General features: G+C 46.9%; 1 protein-coding gene and 1 pseudogene across 8 annotated transcripts in view; one reads left to right on the plus strand and one right to left on the minus strand.

Annotated features, from left to right (window-relative positions):
* Pfkfb3 (6-phosphofructo-2-kinase/fructose-2,6-biphosphatase 3) overlaps positions 1–25,691 on the minus strand; it is a 99,873-nt gene that overhangs the window by 14,771 nt on the left and 59,411 nt on the right. For 4 of the 8 annotated variants that reach the window (XM_074056716.1, XM_074056718.1, XM_074056717.1 and 1 more), the window contains exons 2-7: positions 5,423–5,548; positions 4,318–4,414; positions 3,598–3,664; positions 3,022–3,096; positions 2,626–2,682; positions 555–679 (exon numbers count right to left, since the gene is read on the minus strand). In XM_074056716.1, coding sequence (XP_073912817.1) covers positions 555–679; positions 2,626–2,682; positions 3,022–3,096; positions 3,598–3,664; positions 4,318–4,414; positions 5,423–5,548 — 547 coding nt within the window. Of the gene's footprint in view, positions 1–554; positions 680–2,625; positions 2,683–3,021; positions 3,097–3,597; positions 3,665–4,317; positions 4,415–5,422; positions 5,549–11,916; positions 12,365–12,632; positions 12,908–25,691 lie in introns of those variants that run through there. The other 4 variants (XM_020183611.2, XM_020183619.2, XM_020183614.2 and 1 more) reach the window with 4 other exon arrangements.
* Positions 24,059–24,930, plus strand: LOC109699082 (small ribosomal subunit protein eS1 pseudogene; annotated as a pseudogene).

A 25,691-nucleotide genomic window follows, 5' to 3' on the forward strand; every position in this document is an offset into this window, starting at 1 on the left:
GTATTGAATACAGATTTGAAATTGGGGATTTTTTGTTGTTGTTGTTATATAGCCCCATCTAGCCTGGAACTCTTCTCCTCCTGCCTCAACCTCCCAAGTTCTGAGACTACAGGTATGCACCACCACGCCCAGCACTCAGCATTTTTTTGTGTGATAAAATAGGTGCACTACCATTTGCACCACACCCCAGCCCTTTGGTTTGTATTTTTGTTTTTGAAATAGGGCCTCTCTAAGTTTGCCCAGGCTGGTCTGGAACTCTTTTTCCTCCTGCCTTAGCCTCCCACATACTGAAATAACAGGTGTGTACCATGCCTGGCTTCAAGGATTTTTTTTTCTTTTGTTTTTTGGCAGTACTGAGGTTTGAACTCAGAGCTTCATGCTTGCTAGGGAGGTGCTCCACCAGTAGAGCCATTCCACCAGCCTTAAGGAATTTTTTTAGACATTTTTAAAGAGTATCTATAGAACAATCTATGGGCAAATGCTTCGTGGGACACAAAGAATAAATAAAAATCCCTAATGTAGGCAATTCATAGATGGTCTCCTCCTAGAATTACCTGTCACATTTATCAGGGTCAAGGGGCTGGTAGCTGGCTTCATAGCAATTGATCCTCTTCATGAAGTCGTCCATGGCTTCTGCCGAGTTGCAATCTTTGTAATCAGGACTAGAGATTTTAACTTCCTGTAACACCACAAAGAGGCAGCTGATGAATCACGTTGGAAGGCTTTCTGCCTAGATTAAGCAGGATTTGGGGCTTTCAAAAGGGGAAAGCCCAGAAAGGCTCAGAATAAAGATTATCCTACCCAGCATTTAAGAGAAAAAAGAAAGAAACTGGGGGTTGACTCATAGCCTCATGATTACATGGAGAGTACATCCAGGAGAGAAAGAGAATTGCTGGCTGGAAAGACAGACACAGGAAACCTTCAAGGATCCCATAATAAAAACCTCTAACCCATCCTCCAGGTCAGGATCAGTCCAGTATTTAAGTTGCAACTAGACAGCCTGGTCCTTCATTCAACTAAATCCCACATAAGCATCTGCAGCGCTCCTTACACCAAGAGCAGGCTGTTGATCAAAAAAAGTGCATTACTAGCTGCTAGGGAGGCATCTGACCTTGGGTGGGCTCCATCTGTCCAGACAGAGGCATCACCCACTTGTGGCTGGTCTCTGATTATGGCTTCTCTAACTAGACTCTGTACCCACACCCTTTCAAGGGTTGCCCTTCTGGGTCAAGGCATCTCCTCTTAACTAGACAGTAGGTCAGAGGAACCAGGGAGATTTTAAGGAAACTCAGTATTTTTTTTTAATGCTTGAGGATCTAAGTCAATGGGGAGCTCACATTTCCTGGGTGCACAGCTTCCAGTGGGGAGATGGATGGTGGTGCTGGTTGCACAACAATGTGATACACTCCAAAAGGGTTAAAGGGGTCCATTGTATGCTCTGTGTACTTTATGTGAATTTCACAATTCCTGTGCATAACCTGCAAAGTTGCTTTGAAGTTTAAACAGAGAAAGAGATTTCTGAACTGTGTTCATGGACAACCAGCTAAAAGAAAAATTCCTAGCTAAGCACACTGGTGAGTGCTCACTGGGGAAAAACGACTTCCCAGCTGCACTTGCTCCACTACCAAGTGGAACAAGGAAAGCCAAACCAAAGAAACACAGCGAAGCCCTTTGTTTAGCTTACTGCAAGTTGTTTCCTTGTACTTTGAGCCTCTTCCTTTGGAGCCACTGGAAGTCATTTGAACTGATTTTCCTCAATTCAAATAGTCCTTCCTGAAATATGAACTCATTCCTTAGAAAAGCTTATAAACATTTCCACTGCCCTGAAGAAGAGGACTAAAATATGAGAAGCTAATCCCTTTAAAGATGAGAATTTGAAGGTAGCAGAAGTACAGCATTCCCTGCCCCTAAGAACTGCTTTTCTTTATGTCTTATTCTGATACATTTATCTGGAAAGAAATGATCTATAACATAAGAAGGTAACTTGGGATAGTCTTCATAGTAAGCATTTCTGTTTATGATGTAAAAAATCAAATTGCACTGCCAACTACCCTGGATTTACCCAGGCAAGCTCCTCTTGGCACAGTGAAATCAAGGTGGAGAGTATACTGTAGGTTCGTTAGCTCCATTAGCAGGAAGGCAGCTCTAACCATGCCTTCCCAAGCTTGGGAGCTCTGCCTTCAGCATTCCAGGCCTCCAGGCTTTTGTTTACACACACCATTCTTACCTATTAGGAACCTTGACAGCAGAAAAACAAACCCACAGCCTTCTGTCAGTTTTCCTTTATTCACAGCAGCCCCATCACCACTCAGCTGCCAAGCTCCTGCCACCTGTGGAAACTTCTCCCAACCTCCCCCTTGATCTCCTGTGTCCCAGCTGTGCACCACTAACTGTGCTCAAAGACCCTGGACAGAGCCTGGGTATAACATCAAAGCATGTCCAGACCATAGACCTTGCTTCTAAGTTAATATCCCTGTGCATTTCTCACTTCCTGTATCTACCTCTCAGACACAACCAACAACAAATGGGAAGAGGAAATTGATCCTGAGAGTTCAGTTACTATTTACAGCCTGACTGGGACTCCTACTTCTGTAGGATTTCAGTAGGGCTTCCTGATTGTCTTACCATGATATTGGAAGCTACAACTGTAGGGTCGTCACACACAGACTCGATGAAAAACGCCTGGTAGAAGCAAGACAGAAATGTTAGAAAACAGTATCACAAAGGGTCAACTGTCACAGTCACTGTGATGTCATCATGTCATGCAAGAAGGAAGGACACCATTCGTCCATTCCTAAAGACATAAAAGAGCCATCTTTGTACCATCGTGTCCTTCGCCCTCCCTCATGGAGGGATAACTCTGAGTTATCACTCACTGAGTGTCTTGCCATCTTCAGGTCCTATGTTTAGGGAGAACTCAGGCAGTAGGAGGCAAAGGATCAAGCAGGAGTCAGGGAATCAGCTGGTCCCTGAGGTGTTTTCCTCTCTTCAGATATTGATGGAACAAGAAATTTGGCTTACCTTGAAGTCATTTTCTTTGGCAAAATGAAGGATCATATGTCTTCTCTCTCTAGTAGTATTGGTGGCATCAAAAACCTGACAGAGGGAAAGGTCGGGAAGAATCTAAGTGTAATGATCAATATTTACTAAAACCACTAAGTCATTTCCAGGAATAAGCCCCAAAATTGCTCTTCCAGGAGAGACTGTGCCCTGCCTGGCTCCTCCCCCATCACCTACAGCTCTCAGGGACAGAAGGGGAGGGACTGGAATAGCTAACAAGCCAGCAGTAATAATTCAGTGGGAGGGGGAACAAGGAAGGGCCATAGGCAACTGTGGCTGGCAGCAACGCAGGTCCTGTCTGTCTTCAAGATGATGCCCAGCTCTCCATTGAGGAGTGGGTGACACCATGGCTGTGCCCCCACATCCATTCCAAGACCACCTTCTCAAGTTGCTGGCTACTATGGCCACCTGCTTCCCTCAATCCCCAGGACCAGGGGTACTTGTCCCTGTCTGTGCCATCCCTACAGTGGCTCTTGGCTACTGGGGGTGAGAGTGGGGTATGACTGCAGATGAGCTGACTGCATTCCCCAGACTTACTGCAATTTGTCCCCCTTCCTTTGTCAGGTAACTTTTGACATCTCTCAGGGCAGCTAAGGCACACTGCCTGCAACACACAAGAAGAGAAGCCACAAGTCAGAGTGGACCCATCGCTGGGGAAGCCCGAGAAACCCCCCACTCTCTTGACACAGAAACTGGCAATTGTAGTTCTAAGCTGCTCCATGCTTCTAGTCTGAGGCCACATGCACATGGTTTCAGGTCCCCTTAGGACAGGTGCTCAGGCCCTGAGCTGTACACTGGAATCATCCCCCTGAGAGCTTTTTTAAAAAACTGGGGTGACAGCCCAGCCACAGATCCTCATGTGGACCAGGCCTGGGGCAGAGCCTGGCATTCGGATCTTTGTGAGCTCATTGCTGATTCTAATGCACAGCCAGGGCTGAACACCTCACATCAGGGTTTCACCATCTCCTCCTGCCTAACAAGAGACCCATTTTCAAATGCAAACAGATGATTTCTGATGAAGGACTTTGTTCACTCCTGGGATGTGCCTGCTGTTGACCTGTTTCACATCAGCTCAGTTAGACCATCCAGGAGCAGATCAAAGTAGTGAGTCTCAGAGAGGCCAAGACACTTGGAGTAACACTGGCCACCAGCGGAGAGCCACACCAGTCTGGCTTTCTTTATCTCTTACAGAATCTGGTTTAACTTAAAAACAAAGGAAACCAAAATCCAGCATCTGCAAGGCAGCTCGTGTCTTACTTTCTGACTCTCATGGCTTCTTCATTGTCAGGGCGGAAGAAGTTGTAGGAGCTGTATTGCTTCACAGCCTCCCGGCGATACTCCCCCACATTGAACACTATATGGAAAAGACAAGAACAGCTCTGATGAGCCAGGAGGAAGGGGAGAACTCCCAACTGAAAAAAAAGCCAGCCAACACCAATCTGAATAAGATGAATCAATACAGAAAGCAGTGTGAGTTCCCTCCTGGTCTAGGTCTATCATCACCTTCCTATAGGCAGTGGGCTAGGAAGCAGCCACAGTGCTCACCACCATCTGCTTTACCTGAGGCTGTCTCATACGGTCCAGCCACAATCCCAGTCTCACATCAAGGACCACAGACTAAGACTGTGAGAACAGACAGATAGCCACAGATGTAGCAAAAAATCAGGGACAATGATTTCTGCCTATGGTATCTAAAAGTGAGTGGGTCTCACACCACCACCAGGCCTAGTCAACCATTCCCCTGCTGGCATAACAGACAATGCTATGGAAAAATACATTTAATAGGTACTGGAGAGGCTGGAGGTGTAGCTTAGGGATAGAGGAGTACTTGCTTAGCATGTAAGGTCCTGGGTTCATCCCCAACACTCCCCAAAAAAGTTATTGGCATTGTCTGGTCACAGTGGAGAGAGCAAATATAAAAACTAGTCCCCATCCTCAGAACATTTCCCATTTAGTTGGAAAGACCAAGCAGAGATGCAGAAACATGTCATCAATAGTACGATAACACAGAGAGCACTTAACGACAATCAGACAAGGAATCTGAATTTCAAGGAAAAAGGTCCACAAAGAATGAGGTGACCACAGAAAGCTTCATGAAGGAGGTGAAACCTGAGTCAGGCAGGATTTAGGGCAGTAGGAAAGAAGAAAATGGACAATGAGACCAAACCCAATAGAAAAGGGTGGGGCCAGAATGGAAGGCACAATCAGACCCTACAACCTAGGGACAGACCTGTCCCAAATTGGCCCTGCCCATAAGTGCTAGCATCAGGAGGTAGAAGGTCAAGTTTTTGCAGTTTGGGAGGACTAGCAAGCAGAATCATAGCACTGACTGTAATGTCCTTACCCTTGGGAACTGGCTCACCTTTCGTTGGGACGCCAATCCAGTTGAGGTAGCGAGTCAACTTCTTAGAGATGTAAGTCTTACCCCGGGCAGGAAGGCCCACCATGACAATCACTGTGGGGGAGTTGGTCAGCTTTGGCCCACAGGCTGGAAAGAGCAATCAAGAAAGGAGCGATCACTAAAATGGCAAAAAGTGTTGAACAGAGTTCTATGCCCAGTAACAAAAACTTTCAAGAATGACATCAAAATTTTTACATCATTCCCTATCCCTAAGCCCCTGGCATGTGATAATCCAATGGGAACAGACCCCCGAGTGGCCACAGAGCCCTTCACCTTGAAGCTCAACCTCATTTTCCAGGTTATACTTGGCAAAGACAGTGTCAACCCCAAATACACAATCTGATACAGGGGGCCCTGGTCCCAGTCGGGGACCCTAATTACTAACACAACAGTGAAAGAGCATTCTTCTTGAGTGTAAAGAAGGGACCCAAATACCAGGAAAGGTGAAGTTAACAGGACAGAGAGCTTGTTTCCAAATGCAGAAGGTAAACTGAAGAGGCAGGTAGGAGAGGGAGATGAGGTGAGTGCCAGAGAGTCAAGGGACAAAAGAGAAGCCAACCAACTTTCTAACCTTCACACAAGAGAGTTGAGCAGTCTTTCATAAATAAATAATAAAATAATAAAATAAGAGGTTATCCAATGAAAGTAGGTCAGAGACCCAGAATGCTGAGCCCCTCTTGGGGGGGACAAGTAAATAGCCCCAGTCCTTATACCTCTTATGCCCTTTTTGCTGCCTGATTCTGGTGGATGCCAGGATCTGCTTATGGATGGCTTGTCACTAAGCCTCAGGCAGGGGCCAGCTGTATCAGAGATGCTCTTGTCTGTGAGTTCCCTCCTGGCTTCCACTGCTGAATGAGTGACCCATATTCCTGGCAATCTCAAGACAAAGCACCAGGGGCAGAGGTTTTCGGAAAGCAGACAAAAGAAGCCCATTCTAGAAACTGAAGGCCCAGTATTTCTTTGGCTGCTGTCTTGCCCCTGAGACTCTCAGGCGACTCCTGCATCCTAGTGACAAACAAGCTGGCAAGCCTGAGGCCGCTTGCCAATTCCAGCCCAGCTGTCCTCATCAATTCCCGGACACAGGCCACACAGCCTGCAGGGAAAGCTATGAGAACCACACCACCAACCTAGATGTCAGATGTAGAAAGAGGCTCAGACTCGAAGGAAGCCTAAGCTGTAGGGCACCTGGGTCGGGTGTAGGGATTGCCCCCTACCCTGGGGGCATGCACCAAATTAGATGAAGCCTCTGTAAGCCTAAACTGGACATCCACACGGTCCCAAACTGAGGTCAATGTCCAAACACACAGGGGTCATTCTAGGACCTGCTTTCCAGCCCTGCAGGCTGGGGTTGGGTGGAGCGTGCATGACATGAAGAGGCTTTGTTTCCTCCTCAATATTCAGAACCCGGATGCAGAAGAAATGAGGCTATCTGGACATCAGGAGATGTTCAGGAGCCACAGAAAGCCCACACTGCATTGCCAATGGCTGTGTTCCCTTAGCACTCAGAAGCCCTGGGACACAGATTCCTCGGCTGCCCTGGAGAACACCAAGTATCTGAGTCGTGCAAACCAGCACCAAGGGGGCTTATGTTCCCCAGAGACAAGCAGATGGTGGCCTTCCTGAAAACCAGTGGATGTTAGGACATACCCGAGGCATCCAGGGTTCTTCTGGCAGTTGCAGGTGACACATCAGAAAACTGGCAGCAACCCCCGACATTGTCTCACTTGTACCTGAAGCAATGCCCATCCACTGGCACGTCCCCCAGGTCCAAGGTCTCCCCTCCCTTCCTCATCAGATGGCCCTATAGAGCCACTACTCCTAAGAGCATCCAGACATCCTCAAAGACATACGCTGCACAGCTTCTGTTGGACCCATGGCAAGAGGAGGCAGCAGCTGACTGATTTATCAAATCAGGGACTGTGACTATGCACTAATCACAGGAGCAAATCTCCTCTGGCAGTAGACATTTTGGGAGGGAGAAAATAAACAAAACCATAGACAGGGTAGAGCCAATTCCATAAGGCAAAAGTTCAGGGTCAATTTCAAACTCAATTAAACCATTGCTCCCTTAGCTGGCAAACCAGAGGCCAAAGTTTGGATGAGAGAAACTTCTTAAGAGGAGATGGTAGTTTCCCTCCACCCAGGCACCCCGTGAATCTGGGGATGCGGGGGTACACAAATGCTTCTGACTAAATCTCTGACTTTTATTCTCTTTTGTCCCCTTCATCACCATTTTTTGTTTTGTTTTATTTGTTTGAAACATGGTCTCACTGTACCATAGGCTGAACTCAAACTCTGGGTCCTCATGAGTGTTAGGATTACAGGCATGCACCACCACGCTGGGCCCCGCCGTGGCCTCCGTGGATCTTCTGTCCTTAACTGAATCCTCACAGACAAGGGCAAAATCAAGCTGTGCAAAGAGACCTGTTTTGACCCTATAGAAAAATTGCCACCTAAAATACATCTCTCTGGAAAACAGACTTTTAACCCACTTGGCTCTCAGGAAACCAGAATATAGTAAACAGCAAAGACAGCAAGGCAGGCCACACGGTTGTCTATAGACACAAACCTGTCTCCTGCTATCATGCCCTCCAAGTCTGCTGGGGTGATATGAAGTAAGTGGGATGGAGGATGTGGGGGGCAGGGAGAAGACAGTCAACAGACACCTCTTTCAAAAGCGCAATTAGATGCATTACTTAGCATGCACGTTTAACTAATGTCAACCCAATCTCCCTCCTTGTGAATGGCCTGGCCTTCACAGGCCCTATGATCTCAGCAGGCAACACTGTAGGATGGAGTGTTTTAGTGACTCATTGACACCCTTGACAGGCAATACAATAGCACAGTGTGAAGTGTGCAGGGCCTGGAGTCCAATAAACAGAGTTCAAAGCCTGGCCACCACCTCCTTGGGCATTGGACCAGTTCATCTCTCTGTCTTTGTCTCTTCCATACTAGAAAGATGCTTTCCCAGACACTGCTGTGAGGATGCACCGTGGCATAAGTCCCCAGAAATGCTTACTGTAGTGCGTTCAGCTGCTTTAGCCATCACATTACGATCATTCTGGATGGACAAGAGACTAAGTAAGGCTGTCAAATGCAGAGAGGGTTCACAGCACAGCTCCCAAGGGACAGACAGGGGCACCGCTTAGGTCTCTCTTCCACAGAATCTTTGCTTAAATAGGTGGTTCTCTACCACTGGCTGAACCTAAGGAGCTTTTAAAAAATAAGTCCATTGTGACCTGAATTAGGATTCCAGATTAGATTTACTTTTTTCCAAAATCTCACCCAAATTATTCTACTGTGCAGTCCAGGCTGAGATTCTCTGTTATGAACTGTAGAGGCCACTCAAGGACAAGGTAGGGATTTTTCTGGACCACCCACCTATCTTCCCCTAATTAGAATACACATGTGGGAATGAGACCTCATGAGAGGCAGATCTTTCTATCAGTATTTGAGTACCCCAACATGGTACTCGAATGCATGCAACCCTCTGCATGTAAACTCTAAATCCTGAGCAAAGACAAGACAGTCGTCTTACTCCCCTGTATTTGGGAGACAAAAAAAGAAAAGTTTGGTACTTTAAAATGCTATTTTTGTACCTACTTTTTAAAACAACCCTACACTGCCCGGTGTTAATGCTTTCTTTGTTGCACTGAGGAGGGCAACTTTTTTTCTTCTTTTTTTAATTAGCGTATAGTAATTGTATCAACTACCTGGGTGTGGGTGGTACATGCCTGTAATCCCAGAACTAGAGAGGCTAAGACAGGAGGATCATGAATTTGAGACCAATCTGGGCTATATAGAGAGACCCTGCTTCAAAAACACAAATGTACAACTGCCAGGTTTCCCCGTGACATTTCTGTACATGCACATAATGCACTTTGACTATATTCAGTCCCATGACAACTTTTTACCTAGTGTCTTTCAAGTCCCAGGCCTTGTCTCAGGACCCATCACACTGGCAGGGGCCAGGGATTCCCTCAGAGTCCTATTAAGAATGGGTGGTTCGAAGCCAGCCCAGGCAAATAGTTTGCAAAACCTTATCTTGAAAAAACCCTTTACAAAAAAGGGCTGGTGGAGTGGCTAATGGTGTAGGCCTAGAGTTCAAAGCCCAGTACAGCCAAAAAAAAAAAAAAAAGCAAAAACAAGCCAAAAGCTTACTTCTTTGTCAGCTAATCTGACTCAAAAATTCAGTAAGTCTCCCAGAGTTAGTCTGAACTGACAGAAGTGTTTACCATGATGCCTGGAGAAGCAATTATCCTGCTCCAGAGGCAGAAGCATTCATCTCTGACTTAGGTTCTCTGGTCAGGAACCTTCTTCCCACCCTCCTCAGGAGATCTGCTGCTCACCCTTGACCAGCAGACCACATATAAAGTGGTAATGGACTTATGAGAAAGAAACATGTCATTAGAAAAGAAAAGCCCTCTGTTCTCCATTCCAGTAAGAGATAAGTTAGACTATATAAACTGGGAAAGACACCACTTGAATCAAGGATGTATACTACATACCCAGGCTGTGGATATTTTTATAAGAAGGAATGTGTCTGAGAGACTACACCCCAGAGCCACACAGGAGGATTCCAGCCGCGGGCGGGCTGAGTGAGTGTCTTAGTCCACAGGCTTTAGTCGCACACACCTCTCCTTAAGCTCTCAATGGTTCTGACAATGATTCCTTGCAAACCTCTCATCTGCGTGAGAGACGTGCAAGCCCGTGGAATCTAATGGACCTGTTTCTGAAGCCTGGAGGAAGAACACACTGCTGCATGCTGGTGGCCCTCAAAAATCACTCTCCAAACTGGGTGACCTTGCAGATTCAAGATGTTCTTCTGAGACCCAAATATGGGAACCATGGAAGGGAACGTGTGTACACAAATACAGGCAATCATGTATTTACATGCATATATAAATCCAAAGCATTTTGTGTGGCCAATTGCAGCTTAAAGTGCCCTACTGATAATATTTGTTTGTCATCAATAGAGGGTGCAGTCTTCTGGCCTCCCTGAAGTTTTGTGTTTTGCTTTTTTTTTTTTCACAAGGGCGGCTCAAAATGTAGCCCAGACTGGCCTTGAACTCATAATGTTCCCGCCTCAGGGTGCTGGGATTACAGGTGTCTGTACCACCCCCAGGCTGTTCTTTGGGTGTAGAAAGGCAACCAGACCATTTAGCAAACCATCCCAAAGGGCTTGGGGCGGGGGAGGTGGGGGGGCCCTGTCAAGCTCCCAGACGCTGGCTACGTTGCCAAGAAGGGAGAAAAAGAAGTCTCCTGCAGGCTTCCCCAAAACCCTCAGGTCCAGCACAGGAGACCTGCTGGTGCACCGCCCTGCACCCACCACAGGGAGGCCCCGGGCAGGTCTGGACAGGGAAGCCAGTGACTCAGACCCGGCAAATCTCCAGGCAAGCTGTCACGTCCCGTGGTGGCCATCCTGAGAAACGTGGCAGTGGAGAAGCTCAGCCAGCAGCCTGGCGCTCAGGTGCCCCACCCACCTATGACCGGAAGCCACCTCCAGGGTTTGCACCTGGAGCCCACGGTAACCTGTCAGGCTATAGACCCTGACTTGAGTTAGATGCCCACTACACATCTCGCCCCTGTCCACTCGACGGGCATCCTCCGAGTGCGTTACCTGGAAGGGCGGCATCGCCCTGGAACCAGTCCAACCGTGCTTTCTAGAGGTGACTCTAAGCAACTAGGGATGGAACCCAAAGGAACCCTCCCCAAATCGTTTACCCAGAGCAACAGGCGGGGTAGGGAGGCGAACTGTCAGTAAATTCCAGACTCTGGGGAGTGTGTGCGCTTGTGAAACTCCACCAACCGTGCAATCACCAACCCACGGTCCTTCCCCAAACTGAAGAGCCAAGGCTTGGTTCTTGGCCAAGGACCTGCAGTCGCTGGACTGTGTGCAGAAGATGGAGCTATAGAGAGAGGGAGAAGCACGATGGCCTGCGGGAATCGGGAGCGGAGAGAGAGAGAGAGAGAGCAAAGGTGGGGGTAGAAGAGAGAAGACAGAAAAGTAGAGGGGAGAAAATATACAGTGAAGAGAGGAGACAGACACATAGCAAGGGGGAGAGAGAAGAGATGCAAATACAGAAAGGTACAGCGAGGAAGGAAAGCAGACAGCAAGTCGGCGGAGAGAGGCGGAGGCGCACACGGCCTCGCCCCTGCCGCAGTCGGCTGCGGGTGCCTCCGGCGCGGCGCACGGGCCAGGCTCCCCAGCCTCTCGGAGGCGCACGCTTTCCGCAGCCTCTGCGATAGCAGCGGAGGCCGGGTGCACTCGCCGTTTCCGGGGCTACAGCGCCCCTGCCGCCCGGGTCGGAAGGTGCAGCCCGCCGCCACCCTGGCCCCGCCGGGCCGGCCGGCACGAGCGCGCTTCCCGCAGACCGGCACGGTCACAAAGCGGCGGCACACAATGGCCGAGCTCTGCACGCGGCTCAGCCTGGCCCCCACGCAGCTGCACTCACATCTGGGCAACGAGGGCCGATGATCGACGGGCACCCAGATTTTCTGCACCCGACTCTGGGTTAGCTCCAAGGGCATCTTCGCTGCTGTACTCGGCGACCCGCCACCCCGGGAAGGAGATTCCGACTTGGGGAGAAGACTTCGTTCGCAGACTTGCCGCAGACCCCGGCAACAAAGGAGAGGAAGGGTGCGTGCGGCCGGGCGCTCCCTGCGCTGCTTTGGGAAACGTGCTTTGTGCGAAGTCCCGGACGCTCGCGGGTACGGGGACTAGGCGAGCGCCGCGATGGGCGCGTGGCTAGGGCTGCGTGCACGGCCCGCTCGTCCGCTTCGGGAAGCCCAGGGATGCTCAGGCGCAGTGACAGCAGTGTGCCCGCCGCCCAGCACTTCCAACTTGCCTCCTCTTCAGCTCTACCGAAATGCCACACGCACGGCCCGGCCTTTTAAGATCGATCGCGCCCGCCGCGGGGCGCGTCAGCCCCGGGGCGGGCGCATTCTTTGCGTCCCAGCCTCCTTTCACGTGGGGAGGAGGAGGAGGCGGGGGAGCAAGAGACTGCCTGCTAGCGCCCCCTGCGGGCTGACTACGGCAGCACGCCCTGCTCAGGCAACCCAGTCCCTGACCCAGCCCTTGCTGGTTCTTTATCCCTGTCATCCCTTCCTCCGGTTGCCCCCTAAAAAACCCCGGCACAGTTCCCCACCCCGAGTAATTTCGGACCCTCACCTGAACTGTGGGAGGAGGGGAGCCGTGCAGTGCGATCCGACGACCCCCTCCTCCAGTCCTCCGAGATGCTGGTTAAAAGGCATCTTTCTAGCAGTGGGGTCTCGGTACTCTGCATTCCAGTGACGCGCTCCGGGGCAGGCACAGTCTAGGTGAAGACCCAAGTCGGGCCAGAGTTGCTTCCTGGTAATTTCTGTAGGTCTTCATCCACCACGACCCCTGCCACCCTCGAGGAAGAGGCTTCCCTGGTACTTCCACCTCCAGCCACTTCTGAAATCTTTCGAAACCTAGCCTTCTGCAGAACTTCACTCCCCCTCGCCTAGCCCCAAGACCGGAACCTTGAGAGGTCTGCGGTGCTGGGCACGAGGAGGGGGCGGGAAAGCCCGGGAGACTGGATTGAAATGGAATTTTGGAGGGGAGGGGAGCAGTTGACATCATGATTTTCACATATACCTTGTGCAATATTCAACAAACCTCTTATCTCTCCAAGTAGTGAATAAAACTAGACCCTCATTTCCATCTGTAATTGATTGCCTAATTATAAGCCCCTGAATAACTATTGGGGGATGGCGGCACATTGATTACCCAAACTCCTAAAATCGAGGTCATTTTATACACCCTACAACTTTCCTTGCCACTTTCTTGGGGATATGCACGCCCCTTCTCCTTTCTCCTCACAGTTTGCATTGGCTTGCGACACATGGCCGTGCAGTGAAGATGTAGGGCAACCTTGGCGGGGACCATCACCCGCGCGGCAGACATGAACGTGACTTTAGCAAGTGATGCTTTACTCTGCACAGAAGAGCTGCGGGCGGCCCGGCCTCGCGGAGAGATGCACACGTCGCGCTGAGGCCGGGCTGTGATTGGAAGCAAGAAGGCGGCGCCCACTGCGGAGGCCAGGTCTGCGCAGTAGCGGCCACACGTCGCTCACGTCCTGCATGCTCCGCTTGGGAGGGCGCCGGCTCCCTGGCGGCGGGCACAGCTGCTCCCGCCGGGCTCGCTTGCCCCGCCCGAGCCTCCGCCCTCTCCTGCAGCCCGCCCTTCCAGGGGTCCAGCAGCCTAGAGTCGCCCACCTGGCCAGTGTCCCCCGGAGCCTCCCCGCTCTGACCCCCCATTCCCGCACCCCGCCCTCCCCAGAGCCCCCGCTCCCCTAGACAGCTTTGCTGACTGTTTGGTTTCTGCGCTTGGGCAGTTGTTCAGAAACCCGAAGCATTGCATTCGGACTTGTTTTTCTGCAGAGGGAGCAAATGCCTGAGGTGACACCCTAGAATGCCCAAGGGACAGCCCACTCCACTCCCGAAATAAGAGTAAGCAGACCTGAAGAGGAAAACAGCGAGGGCCATCGGGAAGTTCCCGCACTGGGGTTCGCGGGGGTTGTGAGCAGAGTGGCGGGTGGCGGGCGGAGAAAGCCGCTACGCCCCTCCAAGGAGACCCCCGCCTAGGTTCCCCAGCAAGGACAGTGCACCTGCGCACCCGTTACATCATGTCCACTAGAGTTGCTTTGTTTTGCTTTTTGAAACAGTTTTGCTAGGTAGCCCAGGCTGGGCTCAACTCCAGATCCTTCTGCCTCCACCTCCCCAGTCCTGAACCTATAGAGGTGTACTCCCAGGCCCGGCTGTTCACTAGAGATTTTGCACACACCTATAAACCAGGCAAGTGGACCAAACGGCAGGCTTTCGCCCTCCAAGCTTGCCAACGTTGTTGGTCTCAGCTTAGGGGGAGCAGGGTGGGGATGGCACCTTTAATCTCTCGACCTAGATAATGCATCTGAACAGTATCAGCTCTTGGGCTGAGGCAGTTGCTGTCTTCAGCTGAGCACTGGAAGACAGGCACTTCTCTACCCCTGTGTTAATAACTCAGTGGCTTGCAGAACAAAGACTAAGTTCTTCCCCACTTACCTAGGGCATCAGATAAGCAGCAGGCAAAAGGAAGTCAATTCAATCCCTTTGCCCTTCAAATGTCTAAGTGCAAAGTGGGAGTGTGTAGGGGTCAAGAACACATCCATGCTTGTTGTGTCTTTTTAATGGCCAGCTAGATGGTCCTTGCAGCCCCAGGTAAATAGAGTCCTCTTGGGAGGTAAAACTGCTTCAATATTAAATTGCAAAACAACCCAACTGCAACTATATTCCAAGAATTCTCTGGTTCCTTTTGCTGGTTTAGACATCCTCCTAACTCTTTCCCTAGTTCTGCTAATGTCCCCTTCTTCACCTCAAATGTCTCATTCCTAGGGCTTCACCAACTCCCAAGTCCCCAAACCGGATATTATGAACTCTCAGAAAAGGCTGCCAAGGCAACACGTGGTACTCTTACAGGCAGAACCACTCCAAGTTCCAGGGCTGATTGACAGTGATTTCTCTTAGATTGCAAGTCATGATCCTAGATCCTATTAAAGCCAGAAGGAAACAGCAAAACCACCTAGTCAACCCCCTTGCTTTATGTGAAGGAGCAAGGGAGGTTTGGAGATTAGAGAGGTCAGTAATCAGATCAAAGATCGGGAAGAAAGACAGTTAGGAAACAGGGTTTGTTTTTGATTTGATTTGATTTGATTGGGGTGGAAGGAGGGTGTTGTGCTCTCCTCAATGAGGAAGGCAGATATCTGTCCCCTCCTGGGGGAACTCGTTACAGATTCACCCTAATCCAGGGTGCTGAGTGGAACCCCAAAAGAAAGAGAAAGATCTGACTGTGATTTACAAGATCTCACCCAGAACAATGAAGCTGTTGGGAAGGAAAGAGCAGAGAAAGACCTTCAGGGTATAGATGAGACATTGACAGGGCAGTTACTTAAAACTTAAGCCTACCAAGCACCTCATGAGGTGCTTCCCAGGTCCAGCCTTAGAGAAAGGGCATGAAAGTGGTTTTTCTCCATGACCTTTGACCCCACTTTCCTCTGCTGGCCAATGTCACCTAATCCTCACCAGTGCTCAAGATGCAGCTGTAATGACAGCAATAAACAACCCCATTTCCACACTCCTGTGCCATCTACTCAGATGTAAACTTAAACCATGCTGGAGCCTGCTTCCTCCTCAGGGAGAGAGTAAAAGAGGCAGCAAGCTGTGGCAGGCTGTGAGCAATCAGAAGTCGCTAATTAGACACAAAGTGTCATTATTTGCTCCTTCAAAACACCCCACTGGGTGTGGTGCAAACTGGGTTCACACGTGTAATCCCAGCACGAGGGAGGCTGAGCCACAAGGATCATAAATTCAAGGCCAGTCTGGGCTACAGAGTTGAGACCCTGTCTGAAAAATCATAGTGGAAATGGAATAAGGGAAGGGGAAAAAGGGAAGGAAAGGGAAGGAAAACCCCATGTATAAGAGAGTGAAGCCAGGCATGGTGGCGCATGTCTGTAACAAGCATTCGTGAGTTCCATGCCAGCCTGTGCTACACATAGTGAGACCTTATCTCACAAAAGCAAAAAACAAAACAAAACAAAATGCACCAAATAAACACCACCACCACACTCTTCTATCACCATGTATCCAAAGTCAGAAGTAGTTGCTTTAATATCTGTTATCTATATGTATAAATCTTATACGTATGGAATAGAGACTTGAGACTATTGGCACAATGTCACACAGAAGGTTCCAAAGATCAACACATAACATGTTCTGGGATGTTTATGTCAAAACATGGAAGCAGCCAGGCGTTGGTGGCTCATGCCTGAAATCCTAGCTACTCAGGAGGCAGAGATCGGGAGGATATCGGTTTGAAGCCAGATCAGGCAAGTAGTTCCTAAGATCCTATCTCAGAAAAACCCATCACAAAATGGCCTGGTGGAGTGGCTCAAGGCATAGGTCCTGAGTTCAAACTCCAGTACCACAAAAAAAAAAAAAAAGAAATACATACAAATCATGGAAGTAACCAAGATGTCCTTTGGTAGTGGTGAACTGACAAACTATGCTACATGATATTCCAGACAATGGAATATTATGACCCAGTGATTAAAAAAAAAAAAGCCACACACCCCTCAAAAAAAGAACCACAGAAGAACCTTAAATACATATCATTAAGTGAAAGAAGCTAACCTAAAAAGCCAAAAGGTTAGCAGCTGACTGTACAATTGCAGTTACTGTATAATTGCAGTTACTGGTGTGGGACAGGGTGGAAATACAGAGGGGCAGGGGCATCAGAATCAATTTTTCTATGTGCCTAAAAGTGCTGTAAAAGAATCCATTATTTTGCATGTCATTACCTATTTCTCTGATCAAGTGGACTTAAATGTCTTTTTAGTATGTGAAGAGAGTCTTCTGTGGCTACAGCCTGGCTCTGGTGAAATCAACTCAAATTGTGCAACTTAAGTGGGTCCTCCCAACCCCTCCAGCAAGTCTCCATTTCCCTCTGACTGGTTCATGTTACTCCACCTTTCGTGGGCCTTCCTTGCCATCTTTAGGACACTCCTGAGCAAAGGACCTTGCTCCTAAACCTGCCTGCTGTTGCTGTGTCCAGCATCACACCTTCCTACTGCTTTGAGAGGGGTTTAAAGTCCTCCTCATCCAATTTCCAGACCCAAATGATTAATAAAGTGTTATATTAAGACTTTGAAGGGCTGGGATGTAGCTCGGTGTGCCCTGGGTTTGATCCCAGCACCAAAAAAAAAAAAAGACTTTGAAATAGTGATATGTTTCCAAAATAAGATATACGATACTCTAGTTAATACCATCGTCCATAGTCAGTTTTCTGCTTTCCATATTTCACAACATTTACATAAAATGTCACCACTGGAGGAAGCTGAGCAAAAAGGTTTGTGGTACTCCATGTACTATTTTGCAAGATCTTGTGAGTCCGTAGTTATTTCAAAACAAAAGCTCTTTTTTTTTTTTTTGTGGTACGAGGGTTTGAACTCAGAGCCTACACCTTGAGCCACTCCTCTAGCCCTTTTTGGTGATGGGTTTTTTCGAGATAGGGTCTTGAGAACTATCTGCCCAGGCTGGCTTTGAACCATGATCCTCCTGAATCTCTGCCTCCTGAGTAGATAGGATTACAGGCGTGAGCCACCAACACCTAACAAAACAGAAGCTTTAAAAAAAATTTTTTTTTTAATCAGTGATAGCTCAGTTAGTCAAATTCAGGGGAAAAATGCATAGACTGTGTAGATTCTGGCATGGAGGGAGGAAGGACTTGGCAGAAAGATAGTGAAGAGCTCTGCTGTGATTTGCAGGGGTTGACCACACCTTTGCTTCTTGCAAATGACATGCACGTATCCACACAGAATTTGCACGAACCCTGCACCTGGGCAGAAACAGAACCAAGCTCCAGTTGCATTTTACTTCAGGGGTGATTCTGTTTCTCAGCTTTATGGAGACCTTTGGGAGAGTCTTAATGGGATTGTAGTCTTTGTCCTCAAGGGTTTACTTAAAATACAGAACAGACAGTTCTAGGAGGACTCTGAGAGATTCCTACTGAGCTTCCTCCCCTGGGTGAAATATGGCTCAAAAATGAGTAACCACCTATCGTGAGGTGTTAGAGGGTGGAAACTAAATCCAGCTATGGTGTTTGGAAGAAAGCTTTATAAGAAAAGAAAGACCAAATGGATTAAGAAAATGTGGTATCTATACACAATGGAATTTTATGCAGCCATGAAGAAGAACGAAATGTTATCATTCGCTGGTAAATGGATGGAATTGGAGAACATCATTCTGAGTGAGGTTAGCCTGGCTCAAAAGACCAAAAATCGTATGTTCTCCCTCATATGTGGACATTAGATCAAGGGCAAACACAACAAGGGGATTGGACTATGAGCACATGATAAAAGCGAGAGCACACAAGGGAGCGGTGAGGATAGGTAAGACACCTAAAAAACTAGCTAGCATTTGTTGCCCTTAATGCAGAGAAACTAAAGCAGATACCTTAAAGCAACTGAAGCCAATAGGAAAAGGGGACCAGGAACTAGAGAAAAGGTTAGATCAAAAAGAATTAACCTAGAAGGTAACACCCACGCACAGGAAATCAATGTGAGTCAATGTGCTGTATAGCTATCCTTATCTCAACCAGCAAAACCCCTTGTTCCTTCCTATTATTGCTTATACTCTCTCTATAACAAAATTAGAGATAAGGGCAAAATAGTTTCTGCTGGGTATTGAGGGGGGGAGCGGGAGGGGGTGGAGTGGGTGGTAAGGGAGGGGGTGGGGGCAGGGGGGAGAAATGAACCAAGCCTTGTATGCACATATGAATAATAAAAGAAAAATGAAAAAAAAAAAAAAAGAAAGAAAAGAAAGACCAGAAGAGATGCATATACTAGTTCTCTCTCTCTCTCTTTCTCTCTCTCTCAGTACGGGGGCTTGAACTCAGGCCTCAAACTAAGTGCTCTACTTCTTGAGCCACACCTTCAGTGCTTTTTGCTTTACTGTTTTTTCAGATAGGGTTTTGCACTTTTGCCCAGGCCAGCCTCGGACTGAAATCCTCCTACCTCCATGATCTTCCTACCTCCCCCCTCCAGTAGCTGGGGATTACAGGTGTGAGCCACCATGCCTGGACCCCTTTCTCTTGCAATGTGCTGCCTTGAGGCCCTACCAGCAATAAAGTCCTCATCATATGTGGCCCCTTGATCTTGAACCCAAACTGTGAACCAAAATAAACTTCTCTTCTTACAAAGTCACTCAGCCTCAGGTACTTCATTAGTAACAGGAAACAAACTAAAGCATATACCATTCTCTTACCAGTTTGGTTTGTAACTCAGTCTCTCTAAGCTTGACTATATGTGGGTGCAGTGCCAAAACCGAACTTCTAAACAGGAAAATCTGAAGGGAAGTCACTGGGCCACAGTGACCCCAGGCAGATATGGCCAGCCAGTTCTCTCTGTAACAATTGCATTTCCATGAAAGTCTGCCCTAGAACACAAATGTCTTTGTTCCAGGCCAGAAAAGTTACCCAATTTCAATATTTTGCAGAGATAGACAACACAACATAAAGAGAGATTAAAGAAAAATCCAAAAACATAGTAAACCCATATAAACTAATAGGACAGTTCTGGCTGATGACCTATTCTGTGGTAGGGGAAACCATGGCCTTAACTAATCCCTAATCTACCCCAGCATCTTCTCCCAAATCATGGATGAAAAAGAAACAGGATCAGAAAACCTGTTTCTTCTTTGCCATAAGAAAAGTGCTACATAACCTTCACAAAGTAAAACATTTCCTAAGTGCATCAATAGACAAAATGGATATGGGTCTGAGTAGGAGAAAATACTCAGATGTTTCTCGGAATCATTGTTTTGGATAGTGCAGGCTGTTTCCTCATCAGTAAGGCAAACTGTTCCTCAGCCGTTAGTCATGGTGGATAAAGAAGCCAGACAGATGCAAAAGAGTGTGCATTCACCTGGATGGGCAGACATAATGCAAAGAAAGAACCCTTCTGGTCAGCCTCAGCTTGAACTTCTGGCTTCAGGCTCTTTGCTCCATTATTAGCCAGTGCTGCTGAAGAGAAAGACATTTATCTTCCTGGAATATCTCCCCCACTCCGACTTTAATGAATAAGTCTGTGCCCTCTTCCAACAGCAGCTGCTCACCCTCAAGCATCTGTAAGGAACATCACATTTCCTTTAAAATGTTCATTCTGGCCAAGTGTGGTAGTACATGCCTGTAATCCCAGCTTTCTCAGGAGGGGAAGATTGGGAGGATTGAAATTTGAGGCCAAAAAGTTAGCAAGCCCACGGCTTAACCAGTAAATTGGGTGTGGTGGCTTAAGCCTGTGGTTTCAGCTATTAGGAGGCATAGATAGGAGAATCACAGTCTAAGGTCAGTCCTGGGGGGAAAACTCAAGACCTATCTGAAAAAGAACTAAAGCAAAAGAGATCTGGGGCTATTGTTCAAGTGCTATAGCACCTGCCTAACAAGTTGAAGGCCCTAAGTTCAAACCCCAGTATCGCAAATAAAAATAAATAAAATGTTAATTTTTCTGGCTAAGGAAACCTCTTGGACTTTAGAACAACAGAAATGTCATTGTTCCTAAGGCACATGGTGAAGGGATTATTCTATTCACTAAAGAGTGAGTCATCTTGTGATGTTGAAAGACAGTCACCAGTGGCTCACTCCTGTAATCCTAGCTACTCAGGAGGCAGAGATCAGGAGGATCATGGTTCAAAGCCAGCCTAGGCAAATGATTCACAAGACACTATCTTGAAAATATTCAACACAAGAGGGCTAGCAGAGTGGCTCAAGTGGTAGTAGTGTAGCAAGCATAAAGCCCTGAGTTCAAATCCCAGTACTGCTAGAGAGAAGAGAGAGAAAGAGAGAGAGAGAGAGAGATTGAGAGATCAAGCCAGGCACAGGTGGCTCACATCTGTGATCCTAGCTACTTGAGAGGCTGAGATCAGGTGGACTGCAGTTCAAGGCCAACTTAGGCAAATAGTTTGGGTGACCCCATCTCCAAGACAAGAGAAAAATTGACTGAAGATGTAGCTCAAGGCTCAAGTGGTAGAGCGTTTGCTTTGCAGGTGTAAAGCCTTGAGTTCAAGACACAGTCCCACCAAAAAAAGCAAATCTAGGGAACCTGTGGATCATGTAGGTGCAAATCCTCCAACATTATGACTCAGACTTGTCTCATCTCCAAAGCTTCTGCAGCAGGAATAGGAGGACAGGGAAGAAAGTGGGAGTGAGGGTAGAGATGAGGCCTGGGACTTTGGAAAGTAGCCCTGGTCCTGATCCTGTCTACACCCAGCCTGGACCCCTGTTCTCTTATCCACTGATGAGGCAGTCCAATGGTTTCTAAGCATCCCTTCCAGATGTCAAGAGGTAAAGATCAGTGATCCCATTGTTCTTTGTGAAACACAAGTCAACCTTTGATAGTAATTACTAGATTATCAGCAACTTAAAAGCAGGCACAACTCTCCATTTTTAAATCACCAGTGTCAGACATAGATAGAGGACATTCAATACAAGCTTGCTTAAAGAATGAATGTGAAAATTTACAATGATGTTGATAAATCAACAAAGATTCCCCAGTTGGAACAAATACTGGCTTATATCATGAGCTGGAAGTAGTTTCCATAAATCCTCCAGGAGCCACAGGCTCTGAAGCAGAGACAGCTGTGCTCTGTGGTCATCCTCTGTAAAACTGGATAAGAGCAGCCTGTCTACTTCAAAAGATGCTGTTATGAGAGTCAAGTTCAATATGAGTAAAAGTGCTCTTGGAAAAACTGTTAAGTACATGAACCGTCCAGGCTCACACCAGGTAGGTGATTATGACGTCTGATTAGATTTCCTGTATGCTGGATGCTTTGCAATTTGGTCTGTACCCCTCATTTCTTCAGCTGATCAATGACCTCTCCCCGTACATGCACACACAAGGGTGAGGGGAGGAGTGGATGAGTCAAAGTCAAGTCACCCAAAGTTGTTAATCCAGACCTGGGGAAATAAAAATTGCAACCAGACCACCTTCTGCTGAATATGAGAAAGTGTGCCCCAGTGACGCTTGGAGAAAGCTGCATTGAGAAAGTAGAGGACGGGTGCTGTGTCGCAAGGCCTCCCTGTATCTGTGATGCAGACGCATATGGTGGAGCAACCCAGGGTCAGTAAAGAGTGACACAGAGCTGGCACCTTTCCCCCACCCCATACTTCTTCCTTCTCCCAGTGGAAAACATCCTAAAAATAGAGCTGAACCAAGCCAAACGAAAAAAAAAAAAGAGCAGTTTTTGGAAAGCAATGCTGACTAGATGTTGGAAAACCTACCCCAGTTGGGCTGTATTAATGAACAGTGTTCAAATTAGAATGGAATGGACCAACAGTTTGTAATCCCCAGTGTTAGAAAGGACCCTGTTCAGTTCTGCATGACTCCATTTTAAGGGGAGTATCAACAAACTCACATGCCTCCAAAGAAAGGCAATCAGGATGTTCAAGCCATTCAGAGACTACCCCTGTGAGAAACCACTAAAGAACTGGGTATAAGACAAAGACCAAGACTATGAGCTAGTCCTGGTGATACACGCCTATAATCCCAGCACTCTGGAGAATGAGGCAGGAGGATCTCAAGTTCAAGGCTAGCCAGATCTACAAATCGAGACCCTGTTGAGAGGGAGGGAGGGAGGGAGGGAGGAGGGAAGGAAGGAAGGAACGAATGAATGAAGGAAGATTACCAAGCACAGTAAATGCTGATACTGAAATACAAGTTACTGAGATGATGTGTCAAAAAAGACACAATAGCCTACGTAAAGGGGTTCCCATTGGCCAAATTTGATACAATCTGGGCAAGAAAATTACCATAGTAATAGATTATAAACCAGAGAAAAATAAGAACCCGAGAAGCCCTACATATAAATAAAATGAAAGAATGAATGAGCACAATCCATGGGAAAGTGCCTTCCTTGGAGTAGCTTGTCAACAAATAAATGTAGAAGTTAGAAGTAACCACAGGAATATTTGTTCCACAGAAGAATCAACAAGTGGGTGAAAGTTTGATTTAAAAAACAAAAAGCTAAGATGTTTTCAGAGTCTCAAAGTAACTCCCCACCAAACACTTATTAATCACACAGAGGAAAATCGAGGAGCTGGGGACATAGCTCAGTGGTAGAGTGTTTGCCTAGCATGTACAAGGTCCTGGGTTTGAACTCCAGGAGAGAAAAAGAAAAAGAAAGGAGAAGAGAGCAGGGAAGAGGAGCGGAGAGGAAAAATAGTAACCTTACAAGCAGAGGAAGCTGGCAGGTGCCATGCTTAAGCAAGTGGTGAGTTAACCTCACCAGTCTGAGCTGCATCACTACTCAGGTATTCCTGCCAGAAATGCAGAGCCTGCATCTAATCCTAAAGAAGCAAATGAGGGACATTTGAAAATTTAAGTGTGCTGAATTTGAAAAGATGTCTGCCCACTCATATTCATAACAGCATTTCTTTCAAGGAGAAGCAGTCTATGTCCATTGAGACAGAGGTGGGCACAAAAAGGTGTGTATAGACAATGGAATATTGTTCCGTCTCAAAAAGGATGTAAATTCTGACACAGTACAACATAGAGCATTATCCTAAGAGAAAAAAGCCAATCACAAAAACACAGACACTGTTATGATTCCATTTATGTGGGATACTGAAATCCGTGGTAGAAGAATGGTGGTTGCCAGAGTCAGGGGGAGGAGGCAATGAGGCGTTGCTATTTCACGGTACAGAGTTTCAGTTTTGCAAAATGACAAAGTTCTGGAGATTTTGTTGCATGGTGATGTGAATACACTTAATCCCACTGAACTGAATATTTTAAAATGGTTAAAACAACCTGGGCTATCCAGCGCGATCCTGTCTTAAAAAAACAACCAAAAAATGGCTAGGACAGTAAATTTTGTGTTTTGTGTTTTTATCACAATTTAAAACATTTTTAATTGTTTAAGAATCACTACCTATACTCTTCAAAAATACCAGTGGGAGAGAGAGAAGAATGTTCTAGTTGATGGAATGGAAGAGATGTGACACCTCACCAAAATTTGTGGGCCTGGATAAAACCCAGTTGGTGGCCTTCTGGCTCTCTGAGCAGCACCATGGTGGTCGTCAAAAACAAGCGCCTTACAAAAGGTGGCAAAAAGGGAGCCAAGAAGAAAGTGGTTGATCCATTTTCTAAGAAAGATTGGTATGATGTGAACGCACTGGCCATGTTCAATATAAGGAACATTGGAAAGACGCTCGTCACGAGGACTCAGGGAACCAAAATTGCATCTGATGGCCTCAAGGATTGTGTGTTTGAAGTGAGTCTTGCTGATCTGCAGAACGATAAAGTTGCATTTAGAAAATTCAAGCTAATTACTGAGGATGTTCAGGGCAAAAACTGCCTGACTAACTTCCATGGCATGGATCTTACCCGCGACAAAATGTGTTCATTTTGTCAAAAACTGGCAGACCATGATTGAAGCTCACAATGGTGTTAAGACTACTGATGGGTATTTGCTTCGTCTGTTCTATGTCAGTTTTACTAAAAAATGCAACAAGCAGATACGCAAGACCTCTTACGCTCAGCACCAGCAGGTCCACCAAATTCGGAAGAAGAAGATGGAAATCATGACCCGAGAGGTGCAGACAAATGACCTGAAGGAAGTGGTTAATAAACTGATTCCAGACAGCACTGGGAAAGACATAGAAAAGGCTTGCCAGTCTATTTATCCACTTCATGATGTCTTCGTCAGAGAAGTAAAAATGCTCAAGAAGCCCAAGTCTGAATTGGGAAAACTCATGGAGCTTCGTGGTGAAAGTAGTAGTTCTGGAAAAGCTACAGGTGACGAGACAGGTGCTAAAGTCGAACAAGCTGATGGCTATGAACCACCAGTCCAAGAATCTGTCTAAAAGTTCAGATTTTTAATAGTGGCAAATAAAACATCCTATTTGTGAAAAAAAAAAAAAACCCTGTTGGTGAAAATGTAGTTTTTTTTCTATAAATAAGGACTACTAGTGGGAAAGTTGGTGAGGCTTAAATAAGGTCTGGCTGTTAGGTAATATTAATGTATCAGTACTGATTTCCTACCTTTGATCATTGTATTGTCCTTATTTTGAAGAAATATACTCTAAACTATTTAAGGAAAGAGGTACATTATGCCTGCATCTAGCTCTTAAATAATTCTAAAGAAAAATCTCTCTCTCTCTCTCTCTCTTTCTCTCTTTCTCTCTTTCCAAACACACACATACATACACACATACACCCTCTCTCCCTCTTTCTCTGACATGAGATAGAGATAGGTAGGTGGATGGGTGAATAGATAGGTAGATGGACAGACAGATAGAAAAAGGGGGAAGGAGAGAGAGAATGATCAAGCAAAACAGTAAAGTGTTAACGTGTGCAGAATCTGGGTGACAGCTATTGGGAATACTTTGCACTATTTTTGCAACTCTTGCTAAATCTGAAATTATTACAAAATGTATGAGAAATGTATCAAGATGTCTCTGATAATTCAAAAACCAAAGTTGAAAGATAATGATAAATACATTTAATTTCACTTTCCATTTACTGGCAACAAAAGACCTGGCACATGTGGAACTGGGGATTTGTAGAGAAGCAGCCTACAACAATTGCTGAGAATTTGCCTCATTTACCAGATATTATACAACATCACATAAACTATGTAGTACATGACACACTATTAAATACCAAGAGGAAGCAGGAAGAAG

This window comes from Castor canadensis, chromosome 15, assembly GCF_047511655.1.
Source record: "Castor canadensis chromosome 15, mCasCan1.hap1v2, whole genome shotgun sequence".
Lineage (NCBI taxonomy): Eukaryota > Metazoa > Chordata > Mammalia > Rodentia > Castoridae > Castor > Castor canadensis.